The following is a 25,910-nucleotide window of genomic DNA, read 5'->3' on the forward strand; positions in this document are numbered from 1 at the left end:
GTGTGGGTGGGTAGCTTTTAAAATTACCAGTGGGGTTGAATGATCAATGTTAAATCTAAAGTAACTCTTAAAGGCTACTTAAGTGTACATAAATGTTTTGGTTTGGCCTGGATAAATCCCGGGTGCCCACTGAAACTGCTCTGTCACTCCCCTTTCTCAGCTGGATAGGGGAGAGGAAATATGATGAAAGGCCCGGAGGTAAGGACAGGGGGAGATCACTCGCCAATTACCATCATGGACAAAACAGACTGAACCTGGGGAGAAAGAAAAGGAAGTTTAATTCATCACCAATCAAATCAGAGTAGGGTAGTGAAAAATAAATCCGGATCTTAAAACACCTTCCCTCCACCCCTGCCTGCTTCCCAGGCTCAACTTCACTCCCCTTTCTCTACCTCCTCCCCGTGAACGGCACAGAGGGACAGGGAATGGGGGTTACAGTTAGTTCATCACACGTTGTCTCTGCCAGCCCTTGTCCCTCAGGGGGAGGACGCCTCACACTCTTCTCCTGCTCCAGCGTGAAGGTCCCTCTCACGGGAGACAGTTCTCCACAAACTTCTCCAACGTGAGTCCTTCCCATGGGCTGCAGCTCTTCACAAACTGCCCCAGTGTCGGTCCCTTCCACAGGGTGCAGTCCTTCAGGCACAGGCTGCTCCAGTGTGGGTTCCCCACAGGGTCACAAGCCCTGTCAGTAAACCTGCTCTGGCTTGGGCTCCTCTCTCCATGGGTCCGCAGGTCCTGCCAGGAGCCTGCTCCAGCATGGGCTCCCCGCGGGGTCACAGCCTCCTTCAGGCATCCACCTGCTCAGGTGTGGAATCTGTTCCGCAGGCTACAGGTGGAGATCTGCTCCACTGTGGACCTCCATGGGCTGCAGGGGACAGCCTGCTTCACCATGGTCTTCATCATGAGTTGCAAGGGAAGACTCTCTGCTCCGGCGTCTCAAGCACCTCCTCTCCCCTCGTTCTTCACTGACCTTGGTGTCTGCAGAGTTGTTTTTCTCACTTCATCTCACTCCTCTATCTAACAGCTGTTGCACTGCAGTTTTTTTCTTCCCCTTCTTAAATAATTTGTCACAGAGGTGCTACCACTGTCGCTGATTGGCTTGGCCTTGGCCAGCGGTGGGTCTGTCTTAGAGCCGGCTGGCACTGGCTTTATCAGACATGGGGGAAGTTTCTCGCAGCTTCTCACAGAAGCCACCCCTACAGCCCCCCCACTACCAAAACCTTGCCACGCAAACCCATAACAATAAATTACAAATGTAAGACAGTGAATGAATGTACTGCATGTCTTCTGTTTGTGTCTAGATATAAATGTAAACTTTTTTGAGAGCCGCTATCTTATGCTTGTCTCAATGTAAGAGCTTGCATGCAGAAAGCGAATACAAAGCACATTGTAGTATAAGGAATTTGTGCTGCCCCAATCTGAAGAAGGCTTTTGGATGTTATGATAATTTGAACAAGCTTTGAAGAGAGCTAACTTCATAAAGCAGAAAGCATTTTACAAAAAAAAAGTTTCTTGCAAGAAAAAGAAAGGTTTGACAGTGTCAGTAATGCCATAATTGCAGATAAGTACGCTGTCCAGATGAGCCACATTTAGTAGGGCGAACTTCTACCATGCGACTGGGAGCTCTCTTGAGTTTGAGCTCTAGCAAACATGGAAGTGGCTGGGGGGGAAATGTCTGAATATTTCTGTTACCAGAAAGCTATGTAAGACATCTTGGGTTTGGTGAGCTAACACTGAGCTTGCTTTTAAATGAAAGCTTTTCTAGACCACTAACCTGCGTTGGTGGTGGTGGTGAGGGCATATTGCATTTTGATGTAGATGTCCCTTTATTTTTCAATACATTATCTTAAAGACCCAGTGCCAGTGAGGTTCTTGTTTAGTAGACAACTATCATTTTTTGATAAGATCCATTTGCTATTTTGTTAAATATGTCTATCCTACTTATAAAGATGTGGTTTTAAAATTACTGGATTCTAAATCTTAACCTTTTTTGTTGTAGCAGTACTCTGTACTGTGACTGCAGAGAGGGTGTGGGACCTCTGCTCTTGGAGGTGTCTGACACTCAGCTGGATGTGGTCCTCAGCAGTCTAATTTATCAGACCTGCTTTGAGCAGGCGGTTGGACTAGATGATCTCTAGAGGTTCCTTCCAACCTCAGTTATTCTGTGTGTTTTATTTTATGCTGAGGCAACTTTCTGGGCAGGCTTCTGTGGTAGAAGTGTTTCAAAATAAAATAAGGAGGCAGTCGGGAAGAAATAATCCTGGACCAAAGGGGATATTTTTGTTGTATGTTGGGTATACTGTACTTGACAGGAGAACATGACTTCTGGCTGGCTATTCTGTACCAAGCTGTTGTCTTCCATCAAGTAGTTGTGTCTGGAAGCATAAGAGAATAATGAATAAGAATGGGAATTCTGTAAACTAGTACGATTATGTTTGGACAAATGTGAACTCAAGTAATTACTATTTAAGGATGATAGATGATCAGAAATAGCACTTAGCCTAAGCTAGGACCGTTACGAAGCATAGCTTAAATGTATTTGGCACTTACTATAGGTGAGTTAAAAGTATTCTTTGTGTTTGTGCTATTGATGACTTATATTGTTTTTTAACCATTACTTCTTAATCTGTTTCTTTGGACTTTTCTGTGTATTCCGTCTGAAAGGTCAGAACTGCAGTCTGTTTCATAAGCAGTGTCAGTAGGCTAAAGTGTAATGCATAAGTATATCTTTATTTATCCTTGAATGAAAAAAAAGGTAGGCTTCAGTGTTGCAATTGGTTTCCTTAGAGGGTTAATTCTTTTATCTGCTTTTTTTCTTTTTTTGATGTATAACAACAAAGGTTGTTATGGTAAAATGGTCAGGAGGAAAAATTTCAGATTGAATAGTTAGTTTATTTTTCTTCTGAAACTTTGAATATATCGGGTTGAAAAAGTAAGATGTTTGGAGAGTTGACAAATACCAAATAAAGCGAGTATGCAAGTTGTTCAAAGGGCAAAAGTAACATTGTTTAGGTCATATTAAGTAATAATATGCTAAAATGAGTTAAAAGTAATCTCCAGAATTGAAGATGCAATTATATTCTCAGGGAATGGGTTCAGTTCATTGAAAATTCTAGTGACCGTCTCCACACTCCCTCTTCAGGGAGTGAAACAAAGATTTGGCTGCAGTGGAAAATGAATCCCAATGATAAGTCAATGTGGCTTTGTTACTGAAGTGACTTTAAGGATGCTCAAAGTATTAACAGTTTTTCTGAAAGCGAAATTGGACTTTGCACACAATTGATCACCATATTAAAAAAAAAAAAAATCCTGTGTTTCCTGGTACTAAGTTTTTGACAGTTTAGTGATATAAAAGGGAACATTTCACTGAATTTTTGGAGTCTTGATTAATGCATTGTGTAGGAAACACTACTTGTTCTGCTGTTCCTCTGCTTTGTGCCATTAGATTCTTAGGACAAACAAAGAAGTTTTGGGGTTTTGTGGCTACAAATGCCGATTCTTTAAAAAACATTAATAGAGACAGTTGTTTCTTACTACTGATGTAGTTGTTTCTTACTGCAGCTCTGTCATTATTTTAGCAAAGTGACTGAAGTCTTGAAATTTCAGTGTGTTGAAAGTAAGTGGTATTTGAGTGAAACAGAGAGGAGGCTGTAAAAGTTTTATAGTTGGTTAGGGCTTAAAATATCACCACGGACATTCGTGTTGTGGTAAAAAAAAAAACAAAACCACACCAAACAAAAAGCAAAAACCAACGAAGAATAGGTTAGACAGTTCAAAAGGTATAGCAGGTTATCATAAAGTGCTCTATGTATAGCTGAAAGACTGTAGTAGGCATGCCTAACTATGTAACTACATGGAGAGTGGAAAAATGTGTCGTATGACAGCCCTGGCATACTGCGGAGATGGAGCTTTTATGGACGCAGTAAGATACTGGGAACTAAACATGAAAAAGAATGCTCTGATAGAGATGATAAATGATTTTGTAGTAACGCTGAACTGTTGACAGGAAGAATTGCCATTGTACTGAATTTCAACCTTCATGCATGCTGTGCTTGCCAAATTTAGAGAGTCCATGTAGTTTGAGAGCATAAACATGTTTTGAAAGATGTCTTAAGAAAAACATGTATGTAAACTTTCCTCCCAATGGAAGTAGCTGAGAGAATATATTAAGCAAAAAAAAAGCTGTTTCTTTGCACTCTGATACTCATCATAGGATGACTCCTTATTACTGAGCCTTAAACTATTCAGAAGACCAATAGTCTTGGCAATACCGTATTGTAGTGAGAAATGTGAATAATGTGAAACCTATATTTTGGTTGACAGCCTTTATAGTTGCATATAGTATTATGTGGCAGGGAAGTATTCATTGTATCCTGACATTGGACGAAATGCTTGGACTAAGGCACAACATAAGGGAAACTGGTCAAGTACCTAATGCTGTGCTGTCCACTGCACTGTGACCAGGATATTTGGAGTGATTGCCTTCGTTCGGGAATAGTTTTCTTGTGATCTCTGCACTCTACTAATCTGCATTTCTGTGAGGGTAACTGTATTTTGACGTGCATGCCCGATACTAGCCTGGAATGTATTTTGGTTTGTGTATACATCTGATCATGTCCGAGTGAAAATAGTGAAGGAATCCAGCAGTTCGCATAGCCCAAGTAATGCCTTGGCCGAATGTACCATTTGACTTTAAACCTTGCCTTCTACAGAGAAGCCTGACAAAACAGTAAGGCAGGAATTATGCTTGAGATCAAGTTTAGGGCGGGGAGGAGATTTGCCAGGCTTCTGCTGTTGGTAGAACATGAATCTAAAGTAAAGGAAGTCCTGTGCATGTCTTAACAGATTGAGTCTTCAGTGTTAAGTGACATACAGAAACTAACAGCAAGCTGGTCAAACTTAATTACCAAGCTCTTGTTTAAGTACTTCTGGTTTGGAGCCATCTTTCCGAACTGAATTTGACTGAGTTTTGGTCTAAAACTCGTCCTGTTCCTATATGTTCTGAATGGGTTATTTTGTTTGAAGATTGCGACTCTGAATTCTAGTCTTAATCTGTCTCAGAATTGGTAACAAAACTGCTTTGAGCAATGTGTTTTATCTGACTCGATTAGAAAAGATGCCACGTCTCTGGAATGCCAGCCTCAGTACTTCATGCCTCGGGTAACAAGAAGTAAAGAACTCTTCGTCAGTTTGGAAGTTGTATTGGGGCCGCAGATTTGTCATTTGCACCCTTTCGTTAGAGGTTTTAAGCTATTTGACAGGATAGGTTTTTTCTTTGTTTTTAAAGACAGCCAGCAGTTTGTTAAAGCCACCTTGCTATGTTTTACTGCCGCAGCTGACAGCAGTGACTGTATTTAAACTTGCCAGTGGCACAGAAGAGACAGTCTGGCAGTGAGAGAGCTTTGGAGTTTGTTCCCTCACGCTCCAAATAGCTCAAATTTATTTACCTTTGGAGCGTGCTGCAAAGTCCATCTTTTTCTTGAAAGACATTTAGGAAAGAGTGAGGTGGCTGGGTGTGGGACTGAGCTGAAGTACTTACTGTGCAAACTGTTTCTTGCTCACTGCGTATGTTTGAAAGAAAACCACTTTTGTTTCTTGAATGTTGATGTTCTGTTGAGCTGATAATAAGAACTGTACTTAAAATGTTGATAAACAAATTTCAAAGTTTTTGCCATTGCTGTTGACAGATATTTCATACAATGTTGTCGTTAGGAAATAGAACGCTTTGCTCTTAATGAGTTTTCTGGCTCCAGAAGTGTTTGCTTTCTTTTGGAGTTGTCACTGCCTTTGCTAGGGTTCCTTATTACAAAGATGACTACTGGCAGTTTGATCACATTTGAAAATGTGAATCTATACTGTATGGTTGCATGGTACTCAACTTACTGTTCTAACCTTGTCTGGTTGCGTCTGCTCAGACTGTCCATGGAGCAATTCAGTGCAGGTTACTTCATCCATGAAGCCTTTTTTATTAGGTTGCTATTTCAGTACTGTTCAGGGAAACTTCTCGTTCTGGGGTTGAGAGTCAAGCTTCAATATGAATAGTAATTTGTTTCCTTTAAAGTCTAGTATTTTTTATTACTACATAGATACTGTTATCAGGTTCAGATTTGTGGTTGGGAAGTAGTTGTCTTGTTGAAAGGGAACTGGAGAAATTGCTGTTTGGACTTGTGTTCGTGGTGTTGACTTACTGTAGATACATCAGTCAAAAATGTGGATAGGACAAGGCTTAGGCATAGGTAGTATCTTGTATCAGAACAGCTGATATAACTGAAAAAATCAGGCTTTCAGAAATACACATCTTTCTTTAGCATGAAATAGAAATAGCAGCAGCTTTCACAAATTAAGGAATTTTTTCAGTATTTACTTAACCCGAGCTACTACTAAATGTGTTTTGTCTTCTGGCAGGACAAATTCTCTGCAGGAGAACAAATCTTTTATTTTCCTCTACTTTGTCCAGGTGTTTACCAAATAGAAGTGTTTTAGGAGACAGGGTTTCGTACATGTTTTCATGTAAGCTTTCTTAGAGAGCTAGGAATTGCAACATAATAAGAAAAGACATTCTCAAAGATAATTGCCACAATAACAGTGGAGGCTTTTATCAGCTTCCGTTGTAGTAATACCTTAATTTACTTAAGAAATGGAAGCTTCTTTTTTATTCTTCATCTTTCTAGCAAGCCTTAGTGTACCTTGATGTATCTGGTGAAGCTCATGACTGTCTCTGGGTACAGAATTTTTTAAGACCAAACAATCTTGTTGATGTGCTCAAAGAAGGAATTCCTTCATCTGTGTTACTTAGCTGACAAGGGTGGCATGCTTTGAGTGATGAAAGCGTATTGCTGATAGCCTGGAGCAGGATGGCAGTGCCTTTTCCAAGGGAAAGTGGAAAATTTGGAATGTGGTGTGAAATTTGAAACCCTGTGTGTTTCTTTTTCATCTGTCATGTGGACTCTCAGCATTTGCGTGACTGCTGTAAATACATCCCAGTTTGTCATAGTCGTTCATGCCACTTTCTTGCATCCAAAAATCGACAGCGGCAAAACTGGTTGGTTCCAACATTACACTGCTATAGTGAAACACAAGAAATGGACAATCCAATTGGCCTTGCTCTACTGAAGTAGTTTTGCAATGCACGTGAAACTATTTTCTGTATTAATAATAAATGGAAGGCCAATTTTATGATGCATTTTGTTAATTAAGCTCTGTCCTTAATGCTTGCTAATCACTGCTATTATGGTCATATTAAAAGAAAAATGCCTTGGGCAAGCTGAGACCAATGCTATTGTTCACTTAAATACCTGTGAAGGTAAGAAAGGTGATGAGTAAGTGTTCCTAGAGATCAAAGTAGAACCCTATGCATATCTTGCAAGGTAAGACATCAAAAGGAATAGCTACCCTGCCTGTGGAAGCCCTTATTTATAATGAGCCACCGGATCCCTCACAGGCTGTGCCACTTACACTCTAGATACGAGTCCTCACTCTCCCTTATTTTCTGCTAACATCAGCAATATGGAGCCTTCTCTGTTTATTATAGGGATGTTCAACTGCCCTGTGAAAACACTTACTTACTAAAAAAAAAACCAAACAAACAAGTCATTCTGAACAGCTGTTAAACCAGCAACTGGCATTAGCTTTATGGATTTAGGCCTGTGACTGATTCCCATGGAGGACAGGACCTGGTGGGCATTTTGAGGTGCTCAGCAAATGGCTTTCATGGCATTCTGAAGTATTTCTTGAGATATCCACTAGCAAGAGAAGATTTTTAGCTTATTCAGAAAGAGGAAGTTGGTCCCCTGTGTAGTAAGGGTAGATGAACTTTGTCCAGCGTATGGCTTCCCATTCTCCCCGAAAAAACCCAAAGCAAGCACCAGACCTGACGTTCTGGATAACCAAGGCAGATAATCTGGGACGTGCCTCCCATGAACTGCATTGTAAGCTGTCTGCTCAGATGATCTTGGTCCTGCCCGTTTGTTTCTCCCGATACCTGTGCTTCATGCCTACTAGTGTCAGCCAACATCTACATGAGGTATCTGTGGAGGGGATGTGTGTTGGATACACGAATTTGAGGGAGAAGCTCCCAGAACTCACTCTTGAATATTAAAAAGGTGTTCCTTTGTTGAAGGATTTCAGTTACTTATCAGTGTATGCTTTTTGCTGATGAAGCAGACTGTTCTGTTTTCCTTTTTAATTTTAAAAATATTTGGACTCTGCAATGGTAGATTCCTGTCATATCTCCTATATGCATTTTTTTCTCTTTCTAACTTTGAGCAGCATATTGTTCTGTATTTATATTGCTAAGTGTTTGCTTACTGGTACGTTTGGGTATGTTTGGCTTTAGATTTTGTGGATTTAAAAGCTTCCTCAGGACTTTTCTTGCAACCAGTGGTGAATTTATATGGGTAAACTTACAAAATTTAAATACACAGAGCTAGTACTCATAGGTACTTGGACTGTGTATGTGCTAATTATGCACCAAGATAATTCTTTTTATTTGAAAAATCCCCACAGTATTAGGGATGTTAACGCTGGCTGAAATGTTTGGAAACCTCCAGTTTGATGTAGCTGGGAAGAAATTGTACTCGTGGTTGAATGGAATGCTGAAAATAGTCCGTGTGCCCCCATATTGGCCATCAGAATGTGTGGGTTTGACTACAAGCCTTCAAAGTTCATTATTCCCTTTCCTGCCTATGAATATTTGTCCCCTTGTATGCGATGGTGACTGACTTTCAAAGCGTTCTAGTTCATAAAGGCTGACTACTTATCAATAAGCTAGGCAAGCTTGGAAAAAGAGTAAACATCAAATCTTACTTCAGGCATTTGAAACTCCGGAAATACCTGCAGTTATAACAATTATCATGAGATACTAGAATTAACTTACTGGAGTTTAGCAGTAGCTGAACATTTACCACCTTCTGGGCTGCAAACAAATTAAAATACCCTTTTTTTTTTTTCATTCAGTGTATCAGGCTTCTTTATCCTGCTCTTTTTTTCCTAAAAAAAAAAAAAAAATAGTGTCTTGTTAGTTGAGCTAAAGGAGCCTGGATAATTTGAGACTCTTCATCTGTGCTTAGTGATGTGAAGTTGTAAAATAATGAGGTTGCAGACTCTTAAATATTCCCACTAAGGATCGTATTAGTGACAGCGCTTGGCTACGTTAGTATGCTGGTGGTCATGAGGGCAAGATGACTGGACTGCTAACTGTACAGTGCTAAATGCCTCATCACAGTCTGCTGCTGGGTTTTGCTCTGCTTATGACAGGTTCTCTAAATCATAGATTTAACAAAGAATTTGAGGTGACATTGCTGGGTTCATGCATGAGGGGAAGCAGCAAAATGAGAAGGGCTTTTTTCTTGACTAAGCAAAATGGAGATCTGAAGGCATCTGTAACATTTGTAAGAGATAAATGGGGCAAAACAGGATCAACTGAGGCTCCTTAGTGGCGAAGTTCAGTCTTTTTTGCAGTGGAAAAAGGGAAACTGGTGATTAAATCAACTTACAAAAGGGGGGGGGGGGTGTGACACAAAGCTGTAAATCACCGTTTTCACAGAATTCACTGATTGCATTGAGAAAGTGACCATTACAGTGGTGTTTTGAAGAAATAAACTCTTGAGATTATTTCCTTTTGAAGTGTTGCTGGCAACTAAGGGTAAACAGCAACTGAATTTGGTATCATGTAATAAAATGTCTCTTTCAGATGGGTGAAGTGTTGATGCTAAAATGAAAGCAGGAGATAGTTTTTAAATATGTCTTGAAACTTTAAGAAAGTTTATAATATTACGATTTACCTTCCTGAAACAGATGTTTCATTCATGGGGTAAGGAAACTAATAACTTCATGTCTGAGCTGTCTGTTTAACAAGAAATAGCCCAATGCTCAGAATGATTAGAAAGTTATTCTAACTGGCAAAGTCATATGTAATTCAGAAATGTGAAAGCTGCAAGGCATTATGTAAACATGGCTCTGAGTGAAATAAAGAAACACAGGATTTTGGGGTGGTTGGTTTTTGGGGTGTGTGTGTGTGTGGTTGTTTTTTTGTTTTTGTTTTTTTTTTTTTTCCTGGTCAGCTGCTACAAACAAAAGAATTTGACATTTTTGTTTTAGCTCAAATACTTCTTGAAGGGGAAGTCTTGCAGAATGTTTGCAGTCTGTCTCAGGAATTGGAGAAAATAGTCTTGAATAAAATAATGTATTAAGTCATGTTTTTTTTCTCCAGGATTCAGGGTGTCTTTAGTGTGTTCATAGGTTTTTAATTTAATTGGCTTAACTTACCTACAGTTAACCTAGTAGTTCCCTGGCTGCAGAAAGACTAGAGGTTTTTTCCCTCTGCTTGGTCTAAATACCTGGTTCTCTTGTACCTCTGAGTCTGGCTCCTACAGTGGCAGGCTGTGCATTCCACTGCTCAAAAAAATGTCTCATTGCAGTGTCCATAACTAAAAATGTCGTTTTTTAATAAACCACTAGGTTTAAAAAATGCAAAATGCCAAGTATGTAACTTACGTTCTGTGTCATGAAACGCAGAAAAATGCTGTATTGCCAAAATTCTAGCATTCCTCGTAGGGTATGAGATTTGAGTGTGATGTCTAACATAATTTAAACTACTGCTTCATGAATCGTTTGTAGGGTTTTTTTGCTTGAAAATAATAGTATAAAAGGCTTTCTTTGTAATACAAGTTTGTTATTGTCTAGTACTGTAACCCTGGTTCTTCTTTATACTGGTTCTAAACTATGATGCTAGTTCTTTCAGTCCTCCTGTGGAGAAGGAGGTAGAACGGGTGAATTATCTGTGGGCTGTCTGCAGCTCTCTAAAGGTGGCCTTATGTGAGAATAGTGAGCGGACCACAACAGGTAAGCTAAATACAGTTCTTGGAATACCTGCCTGAGAGCTGGCGACTGCTAGATATTACCGTGAGGTTAGAATTTGCTCAGACAACACAAATGAAAGTATTAAAAATACCATGAGGCGGCCAGCTCCCATTTAATATTCGCATTTAAAATACTAATTTAATAGTGCAAATTTATGAAAGGAAATGTTTGTGCTGGAGACATAAATCCCTGAGCACATATGTGGAGACTTAAATTGATGCTAATATAAGGCTTCAGGAGTTGCGCAAAGCTAGCATAACCTGTTTTAACAATCTGCTTGGCTGTGAACTTACTGCTGGAGTATTTTTGAGCAGATGAGTGATTTGCCCTTCCATTACAAAAGTTTTAGAAAGTATTCTTTGAGATACTTAATTTTCTTAGTGCTTTGATTACATAGCTATGTTATATTTGTTAGTGTACAGTGTTAGTTTGAAACTGCCTACTTGTCAATTTTGGTTTCTCCTGCAAATGAGAGGTTTCTTCTCATACTTTCTTGTTAATGGATGAAATCTGTATTTACGTGGACGTGTTGGTTGTCTGTATTTTTGGTGTCAGCTTATTTGTGAGACTGGTAGCTTCTTATCTTCAGTTATACTGTAACTTATGTTTAAAAGCGGGAGCTGTCTATGTACTTTTTTTATGTGATTTAGACAAATCAGTGACTGCTAACTAATGCTTTTCTTAGATGCAACCTAAATTTTCTTGATCTGTTGAAATGGATCTCGTCGAAAACCAGAAACATGCCCAGATGAATGCTTTGGGGCCACTGTCTAAAGGAATTGGTTTTGTCCTGTCATTGATGGTTACGATTTTTTTCCCCCCAGCTTTGATGAGGAGTCCTAACATATGTCTGTATTTATCAGCATTATTGTTTATTTTTCCAGCACTTAATATATGTTTGTTTTTTTCCCCCTTTTAAGAGTATTTTGCTGTATACTTTGAGGAGTTTTTCCTCCAGCAGATGGGTTGCATGTACATCTGCTGACAAAATTCTGATTAAATGCGAACCTAAAAGTTGGTTTCCTGTATTTAAAATGTGAATCGGATATGATCCAAATGTAAAAATTACGAACATGCTTTAAGTATTTGAATGTTTAATCTACTGCCTTACTGCTAATCTTTATTTTTCAGTCAGGTGGTTAGGGCAAATAAGAAACTAACTGTGATATTTAATAGGCTGTAAAAGGTCTGTTACCTGAATTCTATTCTTATGTCTTGTTTAATGTTTACAAAAGCCAACTTAGTGACCTTGAAATCAGTGGAAATATTACTCTGGGAGCAGTATCGTGTTTTTTTTCCCCTTCAGTCATCTAGATCAGTGATTCCATGTGGAGTGTGCAGAAAAATGAAAGGGGGGGGTGTTAATTATACACCGGATTCTCATTATATAGTGCACATTTTTCACCATAGCCTAATCCTTTTGTAGCTTGTACATTGAGCAATGATGTTTTTTTCCTTTAGAATCTGCAATTAATTCTAGGTATGGCAGCTCCATGTCCTTGTCGTCAGTACATTCCCATATGAAATTCTACAGTATACTTTTGAAATAGTTGCTATCTAGTTTGTCAGCAGTGAAGCACAGCTGTAACAGAGGGCACATGCAGTCTCTGCTTTATAGATGGTGGTTGTGCTTTTTCCATACATCGTTCTTAAACAAAAACTAGTATTATGCTTGACAGAGATGTTGCACTACTCCTTTGCATGTCTTTGCATTGTAGCTTTATTAATCCTGAAAGATTAAACCCATCACAAAATTAAGGCATTAGGTACTTAATAAGAAGCGTGGAAGAGGGAAGTAGTGTATTTTAGTTCAATATCTTGATTATGTAAAACATTACCAAGCAGTAATAATGCAGAACAATTGTGATGACTGCCCATAATTGGGTTTAATAATTAATGGTAACAATAATTGCATTGGAGGACTAATAAAATACAATAATGCTTTCACTTTTGAAATTAGTAATTTTTTTACAGGAGAACTTGTGGCCTTTGTGGGGATGTTGCAGTTAAGTTTTAAGATTAATTGAAAAATACCTTATGCTATAATTGATGAATTCCTGCTAGTAGATGATCTTGCTCCTAGGTCACAGTATTTGTGTTAATGAGGGGTTTATCTTGTTTTCAGAGCTTTCAAGCAGGAATTGTTAAGCATTTGTCTCTTTATAGGTTGGAAATTACAAGCGGACAGTAAAACGGATTGATGATGGTCACAGACTTTGCAATGATCTTATGAATTGTATTCATGAACGGGCACGAATAGAGAAGGTCTATGCTCAGCAGCTTACAGAATGGGCAAAAAGGTGGAAACAGCTTGTGGAAAAAGGTAACGCATTCTGATTTTGAACTGTGAAAACTTTCTCAAGTGGAAAAAAAATGTTTCTGTATATTTTTGTTTTGATAAGTACAAAGTAGAGATTTTGTAATTTTTAGCCTACAGTGGAGTCTTTGCAAAAGGCTCGGTAATGTAACAAATGATCAAGCTTTTATTGATTAAAACCAAACAAAACCCTGCTCGTTTGCTGGTTTCTTACTGAAGCAGATGAATCCTGCCTCCAGTGTGGAGGTATCCAAATAGATTCAGTTACAGAGAACTGGATTTTTCTAGGTAACTAATTGTATAGAACACAGTTTGCAAAGTGTATCTGAATAATAAGGCGGCAGTGGTTCTGGGGGAAAGACTAGTAATAAGAGCTAGGCTTTGCTCTAATGGAAGGCTGATCTGGTACCATTTTAATATATTCTGAAATAGTTTGTTCTTTCCTCCTTATCCATGCTTCAAAAAGTATGTTGAGAAAATGCAGGCAGCTCAAAGAGGAGCTAATAGGTGGAATACTGGGAATCGTGGTACAGGGTGAAGGGGGCCAGACTAAATGAATATTTCTTCTGGTGTTACAATGTGTAATCTTCTAAATTTATCTGAAAAGAAACTGTTCCCTTTTCTAGGTTTGCATCAGTATTGCTGTTTACAGGTGAATAGAAGTCAATAGCTTCAGGTAGTTTCTTGGGAATATAAGTTCCATGTGGGTGATGGTTACTGAGAATGCCGCTTTCTGTTGTGTTTAGGCCCACAGTATGGAACAGTAGAAAGGGCTTGGTGTGCTTTTATGTCAGAAGCTGAAAAAGTGAGTGAACTGCATCTAGAAGTAAAAGGTTCACTGATGAATGAAGACTTTGAAAAAATCAAGAACTGGCAGAAGGAAGCCTTTCATAAGCAAATGATGGGAGGATTTAAGGAAACCAAAGAAGCAGAAGATGGATTTAGGAAAGCTCAGAAACCCTGGGCAAAAAAGCTGAAAGAGGTACAGCAGTAGATTATGTATTAGATATCCTGTGTAACAATATATTAATGTCTCAAATCTCCATAAGGGAGTAAACTCCCTGTTCTCTCTGCTGGACCCTCCTTTCTCAAAAAGATCTCTTGCTTTCTGTCCTCTTCTCAAAATAAGTATTTTTCTCTTGGTCTCTACTAATCTTTATGACTTCAGTGAAAAATTTGGAAAAAGTGGAATTTAAGCTATCATTTTAACAGTATCTGATTTCATATGTTCGAAATTTACGAATTGGTCAAAGAAATGGGCAGGGGAAAAGCATTTGTGAGGTTTTTTTCCTTGTTGTGCAGTATTATTCCTGAAGAACAGGCGTGTAGAAGAACAGGAGAACATGGGCATGAGGAAAAATGTTCTACTTGGCACTTTCTGTCAGCTTTTTCTTGAGTCTGTTGCACACTTCTCTAAGCTGTATGAGTGGTGTTTCTTTTATAGTGAGAGAATGCTGATTCAGAAGTACTACAATAATTTCCTTACTTTGATTCTTGTGTATTGTTCATTCCTTGGCCTAAATGAAAAAAAAATTAAAAAAAAAGAGAAAGAACATTGTGAAACAAAACGTGACGCTTTCTTCATTGCAATATGATTATAAGGCTAAGCAATTCAGTTGACGGTTGTTGTATGAGCTGTCCCAGATGCAAAGATTCAAATCTACTTTGTAGGTGGAAGCAGCAAAGAAAGCTTACCATGCAGCCTGCAAAGAGGAGAAACTGGCTGTATCCAGAGAAACAAACAGCAAAGCTGATCCAGCACTAAATCCTGAGCAACTGAAGAAATTACAAGACAAAGTGGAGAGAAGCAAACAAGATGTACTAAAGGTAAACTGTATGCTAACGTGCTGTTCATATGCAGTATTTTTAAGCTATAGCTTGTGCAAATTTAAGGGTTTTTTTCTTCCTTAACGTGCTGTGGACTGCAGTGCAGCTCACTTTCAGTTCCAGTCCTATACCAAAACTTAGAGTTTTCTCCAAAGCATACATCATTGCCAAGTTGTTCTTCTGTGAAGAATGGATAATGTATTGCTTCTATTCCGTGTAAGTACTTTCAGCAGAGAAGGAAGCAGAAGACAGCAAACTTCTAGGACAGAGTTTGACTCATTTAGTAGTGAGGGTTGAGTTATTTCACTTTAGAGGCTGCGACGTGCTTAAAACTTGCTGACGACATCTAAACTTGTAGTCATTCTTAACTGCAGATTGTGTTTTTTTAAGAAAGTAAACTGATATAATCCATTTAAATAAAAGTAAATACAAATGTGGAAATGCCATTCTGTTGCCCAGTTTGGTTTATCTCTTTACCATGCTGCTAGCAAAAGCCTTTGCTTGTGTGACTTTCTTCAGACATCTTTTCGCTTTGAGAATGCTGATCTGTGATCGGGTGGGATCTTTGAATTCCTGTCTGTGGACTACTTCTGTAAATTAGTGTGGAGGCTGAGGTTCTGTCTGTTAACTGAGCTCACAGCCTCTGCGATTTAAGTTCACAGGGATGCATACAATGTTTATTTTTTTGGTCATAACTCAGTGGGCTGTGTAAATTATTGAAGGGGGAAAGACAACACATGGAAATTATTTGGCGATCTTTAAATAAGAGACCTGTAACTTGAAAGACTGCCCGCTCTGATTTATTCTGTGGCTCCTTTGGTTTTTATCTTTAGTAGTACATTAATATTTGTCATGATTTATCTTAAAAAGCCAAAGAAGAGGCTTAGAACTTTATTGTAACTGTTCTGCAGCTTTACTAGATGACTCTTATCGTGACCTAACATAGGTACTGTGGTCCTGAAAAGAGAATGTAGTTTGGGAACTTCTGGTCTAAATCTTAGTGATTACTGCATTGATAAGTCTGTTACTTAGGGTAGTAATAAAATATATTGCTAATTGTTTATCTTTCCACCTCCAGACAAAAGAAAAGTATGAAAAGTCACTGAAAGAATTAGATAATGCTACTCCTCAATATATGGAAAACATGGAGCAAGTATTTGAACAGTGTCAGCAGTTTGAGGAAAAACGCTTACGTTTCTTTCGAGAAGTGTTGCTGGAAGTTCAAAAACACCTTGACTTGTCTAATGTTTCAAGGTAAAGCTGTGTGAGACTTCAAAATTAATGCTTAATATTTTTCAGTGAGACATAAGCCATACTTCAAGTAGATCAGAGTTTGGAATCTGGTTTGTTTCTAATGTGTTGCTTCAATTTGTTGAAAGAGTGAGAGCTTAATTCGTTGTTTTGTCTAAGATTAGATTAGCATCTATCCCTAACGTTTGCTGGTTTTATTTAACACAGTGTTAAATTAACCAGGAAACCCTCATTCTTGGTGTATTTTTGTTATCAATTGTGTGCCAATTAGAGCAGATTCAGAGCTTAGAATCAAAAAATACTGGATCAAAGGTTAGGAAAGGAGGGGTTCGGTGTATTATGTGTCTTGCGTGTTTATTGGAGAATGAGCTATAATTTATTAGTGTAAGACAGCATGAACTTCATAGCATAAAAAGATCTATTGTTAGAATATGAGAGCCCAGTCTAATGGAATTACGTTAACTAGGGGATAAATGTTAAAGAACCGTTGGTGGACCATCACTGGACTCTCGTCCATCTTAATTTTAAAGTCTGCTCTCTGTACTGTAGTATGTGTAAAACATGTCTTGTACTTTGTTCTTTCTGCCTGGATGCTCCTTACTACATCCCAAGAAATGTCAGCTTCTGCTAGGGAACTCAAACCAGAGTTCATACAGCCTATTTTGTCAGCGCATGTGGCCTGTCATCAACTACTACAGGTCGTTTTGTTACCAAGCTACTTTGGTATGTCAGCAAGACAGTGGTTATAATGTTTTTGTTTTCTCTTGCATTTGAGAAGGCAGACACTGGAATACTTGCAGCAAATAAAGTAATAATGGTAATAGTGGAATTTTACATCCCACCTGTAACAGCAGAGTTTCATGTGCACTCTGGTTGGCACTTCAATGAAAAGGAGAAAAGTGTGCCTCTGGGTGGCTGCTCATTTCTATACACTCTTCTGCTGGGGACAAAACTCTTACGGTAGTCCAACCAGTGGAATTAAGGAGCTGATCAAGGTAACCTAGGTTAGTAAGAATCTAATTTGGTTTAAACCCTGATCAGTGTTCCAAATTGGCTTGCTATGCAGTCACACAAATGTTAGTGCTGGCATAAGCAAAGGGGTTGACACAGGGACAAGAAAAAAAACAGCACGCGGTAGGTAAGGGCAAGATCACTTATTTTAGCACCATTATCATTTTGGCTTGCTTCAATGTTCTTATGGAACTGCTGTGGAAGACAGGTTCTTTTTACTCTGAGAGCAGACAGAATTGCTGCCCTTTTGAATTCAGTTTAATCGGGTTAAAGGAAAGTACAGAACAGAAATAAATGAGAAATAGTTGACTTAAAGGGCAAGCTTGGGAGAAGATGCCAGAAGATGGCCAAGTGGAGAGGCAATGACTTCCTTTTAAGATACTAAGGAAGTTCAGGATTGGTGTCTTATGGTAGGTTAATGTTATGGTATGTCTTATGGTATGATAAAACTAGGGATAAAGCAACTGTAACTGTTTATCTATTTCCTTATCTCTGCTTTTTTGAATACACAGAGATAAAAAGTGTTGAGTAAACCCCCCGAAGGAAGTCTGATTTTTAACTTTCTTAAGACTAGTAATGCTGAAGAGCACAGTCCAGAAAATAGCCTTGCCCTGTTCTCTACAGATGTGCACCTCCAGTTCATTATTGATTTAACTGATGACTAGTGAGTCATCTAAAACTGTTTATTTCCTTTCTCAAAATACATGCCTTTATATTGCTTAAATATGTTCAAAGAATCACGGATGGGTGTGTGTGTGGGGAAACTCATACTACATATATGTTAAAGTAGTCACGTAATATATAGCAATTGAGACATTTGGAAGTACGTTTTGAAAAAGTTTTACTCCTTGACAACGTAGCACTAGTGAATGCTGGTTCTAAATTTTGTGTGACTTGGTCTGGAAGGATTTTCCCAAATTCTCTCTAGCTTGAATACAAACTAGCAGGTCTGTGCCTCTTAAGTCTTGTGGCTGTTGTGTTAGCACCTCTTCATCCACTGAGTTCCATCTGCGCCAAATTTGATTTTTTTGTATAAAATAATTGTATTTGTAGTCACAGTCTATAGAGTGAATACGTCATGTGTGTGGTCTAGGATCAGGGGATCAAAGTTGAACCTGCAACGTAACTTCTATTCTGTAAAATACTTTATACATACAAGAACTCAACTGTAATGAAAAACAATTAGACTAAGAGATAGGTAAAAGTAGTAATTTTTTTTTTATAGTATTTGAAATTTTGTATAAATAGTACAGTTAGTAAAATCATGGAGTACCTAAAACAATAGCAGCAGTTAGCAGATGTTATACCTTCATGGGAAAATGTTTAATCCATTAAACTCCACTTCAGGTTTGAGATTTTTATTTTTGTAATGACTTATAATTCTCACTGGACTAAAACAGGAGTTTTCACAGAATGCTATGGACTTACCACAAAAGCAGTTTGTGATGTCTTGTAGACAAGCTTTTAAATTCAAGAAACTTCAAGATTGGCATTCAGTAATTTTAAATATTCCATTCCTATGTAAATCATACATTTAAGGACAGCCAATTAAGTTACTTTACACAAGAGTCATAATTCTAAAATCTGGCAAATAAGGATTTTATGTTTTTGTGAATTTTCAGCAGGCTTACTTGTTGGACTACTCTTCCTTTTCTAGAGGAAGTTAGTAGGTCTGTCAGTTTTAAAAAGTCTGTCTTGCTGTAAGATATTGAATACTATTGTGAACTTGGAAACAGTTTTGTTTTTTTTAAATCTGACTAGGGGACTTGCCATGTTTCTAAATGTTATACTAAATTTGAAGCCAAATTTGTTTTGCAGTTACAAAAATATCTACCGTGAACTGGAACAGAATATCAAAACAGCAGATGCTGTTGAAGACTTGCGATGGTTCAGAGCTAATCAAGGTCCAGGGATGTCAATGAATTGGCCTCAGTTTGAGGTAAGGTCACAGTAAGTAAACTGCAGATTGATTTTTGTCTGGTTTTTCCTCCTTGCTTTTCGTCATATTCCTTTCTGGTGTAAGTCTTAAATTCAGGCTTCTAGCAGTGATTTGTTTTGTTTTGTTTTTACAAGTTATAGTAGTTTCCTTTTCTTGATTTCCACTGAGCTCTCCTTATCCCCCCAGCTTTTGGAGGGGCCTGATTATATCAGGCACTTATTTAAATGAGAAAAGGGGTTAAACAGAAAACTCTATAGTGATTTGTTTTTGTTGTGGTGTTTTTTGTTTGGTTGGTTTATTTGTTTTGGGTTTTTTTTGGGGGGGGGTTGGGGGTTTTTTTTAGCTGAGGTCATTACTAAAGTCATTAGCAAGCCATGGTTTAGTTGATACACCTCTGACACCTGTAGATGTTATTGTATGTGTTTGATGTCTCCGCTTTGGTGTCAGACTTGCATTTGAATCTCCTTCCTGTTAGCAGGTAATTATAGTGTAGGCAGCAAAGACTTTGAAAAAGTTTGAACTAAGTACTTCAATCAGTCCTGAAAATTGGTATTTAGAAGTCTTAACTAGTTTTGTCAATACCTTTATATTAAAAAAAAAAATGTTCTACCTTTAACCAGTTGGTAATTTTCTTGCTGAATGCCATCTTCAACACAAGGGAGTTTTTTTTAAGTAGTGTTCTGCTAAGACAGCTTACAAGAAAGAATTACCCAAATGTATCAGTGCAGATCATACTACCAGAGTATTAGATGGCTGGAACTTAGATGAGTTTGTCTGACTGGAATCATGGGTTTAGCTGAAGGAATTTCTAGGCATTAAATTAATGGAGCAGAAGCATCAACTCTGGAGTGTTCACTGTTCCCTTATTAACCATCATGGAAAACATCACTTGTTTTTAATCATTGAGTAACTTTACTTAGAAAGTGTGAGTGTGAGGGGAAAAAAGCTCATAGTAGTTTCACAGAATTTATTTGTCTGAAATGCTAAACTACAGTGACTTTTGTGGGGGGAAATTGTCATCCTTTTTCATAAGCATTATAATTAACAGACTAAATACTGTTGTTACTATTTTTCTAATCAAGTTTTTTTCTCATTTACATGCTACAAGGATGACGTAAGTAAAAAAAAAAAGTCATGATCAAATGAGTATGAAATTGCATTATAAACTACAAATATGCTTAGGTCAGTGGTCTTTAAACTGTAGCAACTCAGAAATCAAATATGTATTTGTACAAAGTTAAAATTATGAGGTATCTCTGAAAAGTTGGCCAGAAACCACTTAAGACTGACTGACTGTGCTATATGTGTAAACCAGCAGTAACAGCAGCTCACGAAATCTTTGTTTCCTGTTAAAAAATACTTAACCTCAAATGCTATATTTTGCATAGCAAACTATCTCCTGACTTTTTTTTATCTTCAATGCTTCTGAGATGAAACGTGTCTCAGTGTAGGATATTTGCTTGCATCCAGTTTGTTCTCTCTTGGTTTCTGCTTTCTATCAGTATGCAGCTTAGCTTGACTTGATAGGAAAAAGTAGCATTTAGGTCTCATCATGCCTGTCCATCTGGCTTCTGAAACATCTGCGTGGTTCCCGTCAGGAATGGGATGCTTTACAGATCGCATCAGGAGTCTTGTCAACAATTGTGTTGATTTGAGCCTGAACAGTTATGAGTGGCATTTAAGGACAATAAATTTCACTAAATGTAGAGTGAAGCACCTTACGGGCTCAGATCTTTGGGACAGGAGAAGTGTTATACAATGAGCTTGTTCCTAGGTCATTCTTGGAGCACTGCTTGAGAAATAAGCCCTGTTTTAAGTTAGATTAGAATACCTTTTTAAATTAAATGTAAAGTTTAAATTTAAACCCAGATGTATTGGCATTATTTGAAACAGTGAGCTCTTTCAGTACATCTTTGAAAGAGCTGCCCTGGCCAGCTCCTTTGATTTCTCCAGTTGTCTGCCAGATACCTGGTATTTGAAATCTGTTCAAGGTGTTCACAACACGAAGCAGGGAAGTACAGGTAACCTTGGGATTCTGCGAGTAGCACAAGTATCTGTTTGCATTGATAGGGTAGGAACTAGATGAGAACTGTAACTGAAACATGTAGAGTAACTTATCTTTTAAATAATCATTTGTACTGTTGTATGTATGAATGCATGTTCCATAACTCAATCTGAAAATTAAATGTGGTAAGTACTTGTGCAATTAAACTTCTCAATCATATTTTGCATTCATTGATAGGAGTGGTCTGCAGATCTGAATCGCACACTCAGCAGAAGAGAAAAGAAGAAGGCTTCTGATGGGGTGACTCTGACTGGTATTAATCAGACGGGAGATCAAGTTTCACAGCCTAACAAACATAGCAGGTATTTTTTTTCATGCCTAAAAAGACTAATTGGAAAGGATTGTTGTGTTCAAGTATGCTAAGCTCTAAGGCATCAAAAGTCACTGTCCAACCAAATATTAATTATCTGTGAGCATTTTCAGTGATGTGTTTCTACAGCTCACAAAGTATTTTGGGAAATATTCCCCATTTTACAGTTCTCTTTCCACTGGGAATTCAAAGAAACCAAACTTCATGAGAAACGGAACTTCCTGTAGCTAATCTGGTGGTTAGGCTGTTGCTGTCTTTCCATTTCTAGAAATGACAATTATACTTGGAAATCCTAGCTTGCAAAACGTTTAGTCACCTCAGAATTCTGGGTGTGATTAATACAAAACTGTTAACATCAGCTGCTTTAGAAAGGAATGAAACTGGCTCGAATGCCTTCTATTGCAGGCAGTAACAAAAAGAAACTATGGTCCACAAAGGATATTCTAATTCTGGAGCAATGTATCGTATGTGAGACTTTCCGAACTTTCTTGGGTCTTATGCTGCACTTGATAGATGTTTGGGTTTTTTGTTTGGTGGTTGGTTTGTTTTGTTTTGGTTGGGTTTTTTTTTGGCTGGAGAAGGGGTCTGCTAAGAATATACTTAGTGGGACACCAATGACAGTGTTTTACTCTTAAACAGATAGGGTCACCATAATGCTCTTTCTTTTCCAAATTAGCAGTCTTAGTGTCCAGAGTAACACAGTGCAGTCAGTACAATCAAGTTACAATCCCTTTGAAGATGAAGAAGATACTGGGAGTACTGTCAGTGAAAAGGAGGACAATAAGATCAAAAAGTTGGTGAAATGATGTTTTTTTAATTGTTTTGACACTTGCACTTTCTCTATCCAGGGTTTTCTATTTTTGGTTTCTATAATACTATGCCGGTCAGTGCATGAAAGTCCTTTTAAGCAGTTATGTAAGCAACACTAAACCTAACTTGTCTTTCCTAACAGATGCCATATCTGTTGCCTTGATCTTTGGTTTGAAACTACTGGGGTTATTTGCAGTTACGAATGGAACTGCTGTTGCTTTTTTTGCTTCCTTTACCAGTCCTATAAAATGTTAAAACTGACAGTTTTTTCTAGTGAAACTGCTTCTGGAGCTTTACTGCTCTGTGTTCTCGCTGATCTCTCTGCTTTTACAATTGCTTTCTTTTTATTTAGGACCTTCTCAGACAGCTGCCTGTTACTTCACTATGCGCACCTAGGGATGTCATACCACTCTTAAATGGCATGTGCATGCTCAGCAGTGAACTTTTCTTTAAATGATCAAGTTGTTGCAGTGTAATGAGGTTTCTTCACTGGTGAATTGCAACATACAAAAAGTGTTGAAAGCTACTGTAGAGGTGCATAGAGATTTGGGAGGAAGATTGTGCAAAGTAGTTTAAATGTCTTATCCTAAACCAGATAATTCCTCTCATCTTCTACCTGTGCACCTTTTACCTTTCCAGAGTAAATAATCCCATGGATTATATAGATTTCTTGGTAGAGAAGTTTTTGGCGTTTGTGAGAAGGTTATCTTTATCTTTTTTGTTTTGCCTTTTTCTGACTTTGTAAATGTATTGCAAGATTTTTTTTTTTAATGAGGCATTGTCAGCTAAAGATAGATGAGAAAGTACCAGAAATAGTTTCAAAACTGGGCCTTAGAGTGAACTTTAAACTTAATCAGGGGGACTGATATCTTAGTGGTATTTCTAGTCTCCTATTTTAAGAGCAGAAAAGAATAATATAAAAATTGTTTTCAGTGTTAGCAGCTATGAAAAAAACCAAAGCTACCCGACGGATTGGTCTGATGAAGAGTCCAACAATCCCTTCTCTTCCACTGATGCAAATGGAGACACCAATCCATTTGATGAAGATACTTCTCCTGCAATGGAGGTGAGAGTACGTGCACTCTACGACTATGAGGGCCAAGAGCAAGACGAACTCAGCTTTAAAGCTGGTAAGTTTACAGCACTCGTGTAAATTGTGTATCAAAAGGAGAAAGGATGGGGGGGAGGAGTTCTTCTTTTCAGTGTTTATTTTCTGAAGTCACCTGTTTCTCTGAATGTACAACTGCACTTACAGGATCCTCGCTCCTCCTGATAGTGCTTCTTAGTATCCCCTGTTTGGAAGCACTGACTTCTAATCTGTTTGAATGTGTTGGGATGCGTCAGTGTGGGATGCTCCTTTCTTACCATCTTGTGTTACACAAAGTGAGCTGCAGAACTGACAATCCTATCTCCTCCTTTTCTTGGTTACTGAAAGCAACAGCTGCTGCTTTTAGCTGCTAGAAATGCCAACCGTACAAAGTTGGTTTTTTAAAGGAAAAGACTACAGCAGCTAATCTTAAAACAAGATCTAATCAACTGGTATTTTTTCTGTTTAAACTGGAAGCATCTCTTTTTTGGCCTCCTGATTTCCTACAGTGCTGACTTTGTAAGGTTGAAAATTTAGCCATGGACAGATAATTTTTTTCCTCTCTCTTTCCATCCCCCTTCTGTGTATGTGAAGCACAGTAACTGTCTTTACCTGTTCTTGCATTATATTAGGGTACACTTACTATACGCCTCCCTTCTTAGGATGTTGTATTTCCCTCGAGCCATAAACCCTGTTCCTTTTTGACCTCACTGCTATGGGAACTGAGAGAACAGAATAGAGGCAACTGACAGGAGAGACCCATGTCACAGTATGTTTCCACACATACAAAGCTGGGACAAGGGTATGATGGATGCTGCTGCCTCCACTTTGTCTGGGCTGGTTCTACCAGCCGCTGTGTGCTGAGCAGGTGCCTGGACAGCTGAATCAGCCCCCGGAGTAGGAGACTTCGAGTTTTTCGATCTGGCCAGCCCGGAGGCAGCACCCTCTGGTGATGAAAGGTGAAGGCTACACCCTGCCCATGCTTTTTGAGCTCTGGTTTCAGGCAGCTACTGTCTTGCCCGGAATTGCACGTGAAAAGCTTACCAGCCAGGAATTCCAGAGCAAGATTGCATGACTAGTTTAGGGAAAACAAACAGAACTTCAGTTTGTGGAAATGAGATAGGCAATCTCATTGATCTTGTCTCTTTTCCCGTTTGCTTGTCATTTACTCCCTTCTTCTGTAACAATTGACTTAGTTGTAGAGGAAAAACACAATTCAAGTGTTGAAAGAAAGTTTGAGCAAACTTTTGGTTCTGCTTCGCTTTCTGCTGTGGTTCGTAAGAAGTATGCTACTTGTACACCATCTACTGTGGGTCTTAGATGGATGTTACGGCTGAAAGTTAATACAGTAAACAAGTCAATGAGTAGCTAATCAGTGAACTGCTAGACTTCCATCCTGCTTGTGGGGAAAGATGGTGCTCAGAACAGTGTATTTCCAGGTCATATTCTCAGTGCAGTTTATGTGTTTTAAACCAAAAGGCCCCACAACTTAGGTGGTGGTGCTGCCACCTTTGACTTGCCTCCCTCCTTTTTTAGTAGTGAAACTCCATACATCTGACTCCTTTTCTTTGTAGTCAAGTATTGTAGGCTTCCAGAGAGGAGGAGTGGGTTGGTTTGTCCGTTTGCTGAATTGTGCCCTGACAGAAGGGCAGTAGTACCAAAACATCGGGAGCTTTCTCTGGAATACACTAATTTTATTAGCTAAAATTATTCTTCATTCTGTAAACGTTTACTGCTCCTTTTTTCTCAGCAGGGGATAGAAGTGTGCTAATCCTTGTGCAATATGTGTGTTGTGCCTGTGAAGCAGCGGGGTGGCATTCCAAGGGTTTACAGTAATGAGCCTTTCAGTGGCAAAACTATGCGATGCTTATACACACAGATGTAATGGTTAAATACAGAGTTAGGCGTGCTGTGCTTTAGTACCAGCTGTGTGACTTGCAGTAAACCATTTGAACCAAGTGGTTCTCAGTGTGAGGTCTACAGAAATAAAGTACAGGAAGCTTGAACTGTAAGAGATGTATGTAGGCTTAATTTAAAAATAGCTTAATACCTTTGAAGGAAGAGCATTAAAGTACACTTTAACACCAAATTATATGATTGTATCAATCATAAGAAAGGGATCACATGCTAGACTAGGAATCCTCTTACAGAAACTGAATTACAGAATGGCTACAGTCAAACTTCCTTAGGCTTTAGGGAGAAGTACTAGTGTGACTAGGTTTACACTGAACATGCAAAAGTCTAAGGAAAAAAATTCACGAGGTCAGGCAAGAGCCAATTTAAAATGTACTTGCTCACTCCTGCGCTCCTATGTAGACTATGCTTAGGCTCCTAAGCAGCTGTCAGCAGAGGATTAATGCATTTTAGGAATCTCTTTAAATGTACACAGATATTCTCAGATGGGATTTCCTTGGATATTCAAAGCCTACAAAG

The 25,910-nt window shown here is 38.5% G+C and overlaps 1 protein-coding gene across 5 annotated transcripts in view; it reads left to right on the forward strand.

Moving 5' to 3' along the window:
• Nucleotides 1–25,910, forward strand: part of PACSIN2 (protein kinase C and casein kinase substrate in neurons 2) — a 68,952-nt gene that overhangs the window by 39,194 nt on the left and 3,848 nt on the right. For 4 of the 5 annotated variants that reach the window (XM_075443546.1, XM_075443568.1, XM_075443552.1 and 1 more), the window contains 8 exons: nt 13,027–13,183; nt 13,924–14,159; nt 14,849–15,004; nt 16,083–16,258; nt 19,085–19,205; nt 21,448–21,572; nt 22,257–22,373; nt 23,324–23,520. In XM_075443546.1, the coding sequence (XP_075299661.1) occupies nt 13,027–13,183; nt 13,924–14,159; nt 14,849–15,004; nt 16,083–16,258; nt 19,085–19,205; nt 21,448–21,572; nt 22,257–22,373; nt 23,324–23,520 (1,285 nt within the window). The remainder of the gene's footprint in view (nt 1–13,026; nt 13,184–13,923; nt 14,160–14,848; nt 15,005–16,082; nt 16,259–19,084; nt 19,206–21,447; nt 21,573–22,256; nt 22,374–23,323; nt 23,521–25,910) is intronic. The other variant, XM_075443566.1, reaches the window with a different exon arrangement.

Source organism: Opisthocomus hoazin, chromosome 1 (genome assembly GCF_030867145.1).
Source record: "Opisthocomus hoazin isolate bOpiHoa1 chromosome 1, bOpiHoa1.hap1, whole genome shotgun sequence".
Lineage (NCBI taxonomy): Eukaryota > Metazoa > Chordata > Aves > Opisthocomiformes > Opisthocomidae > Opisthocomus > Opisthocomus hoazin.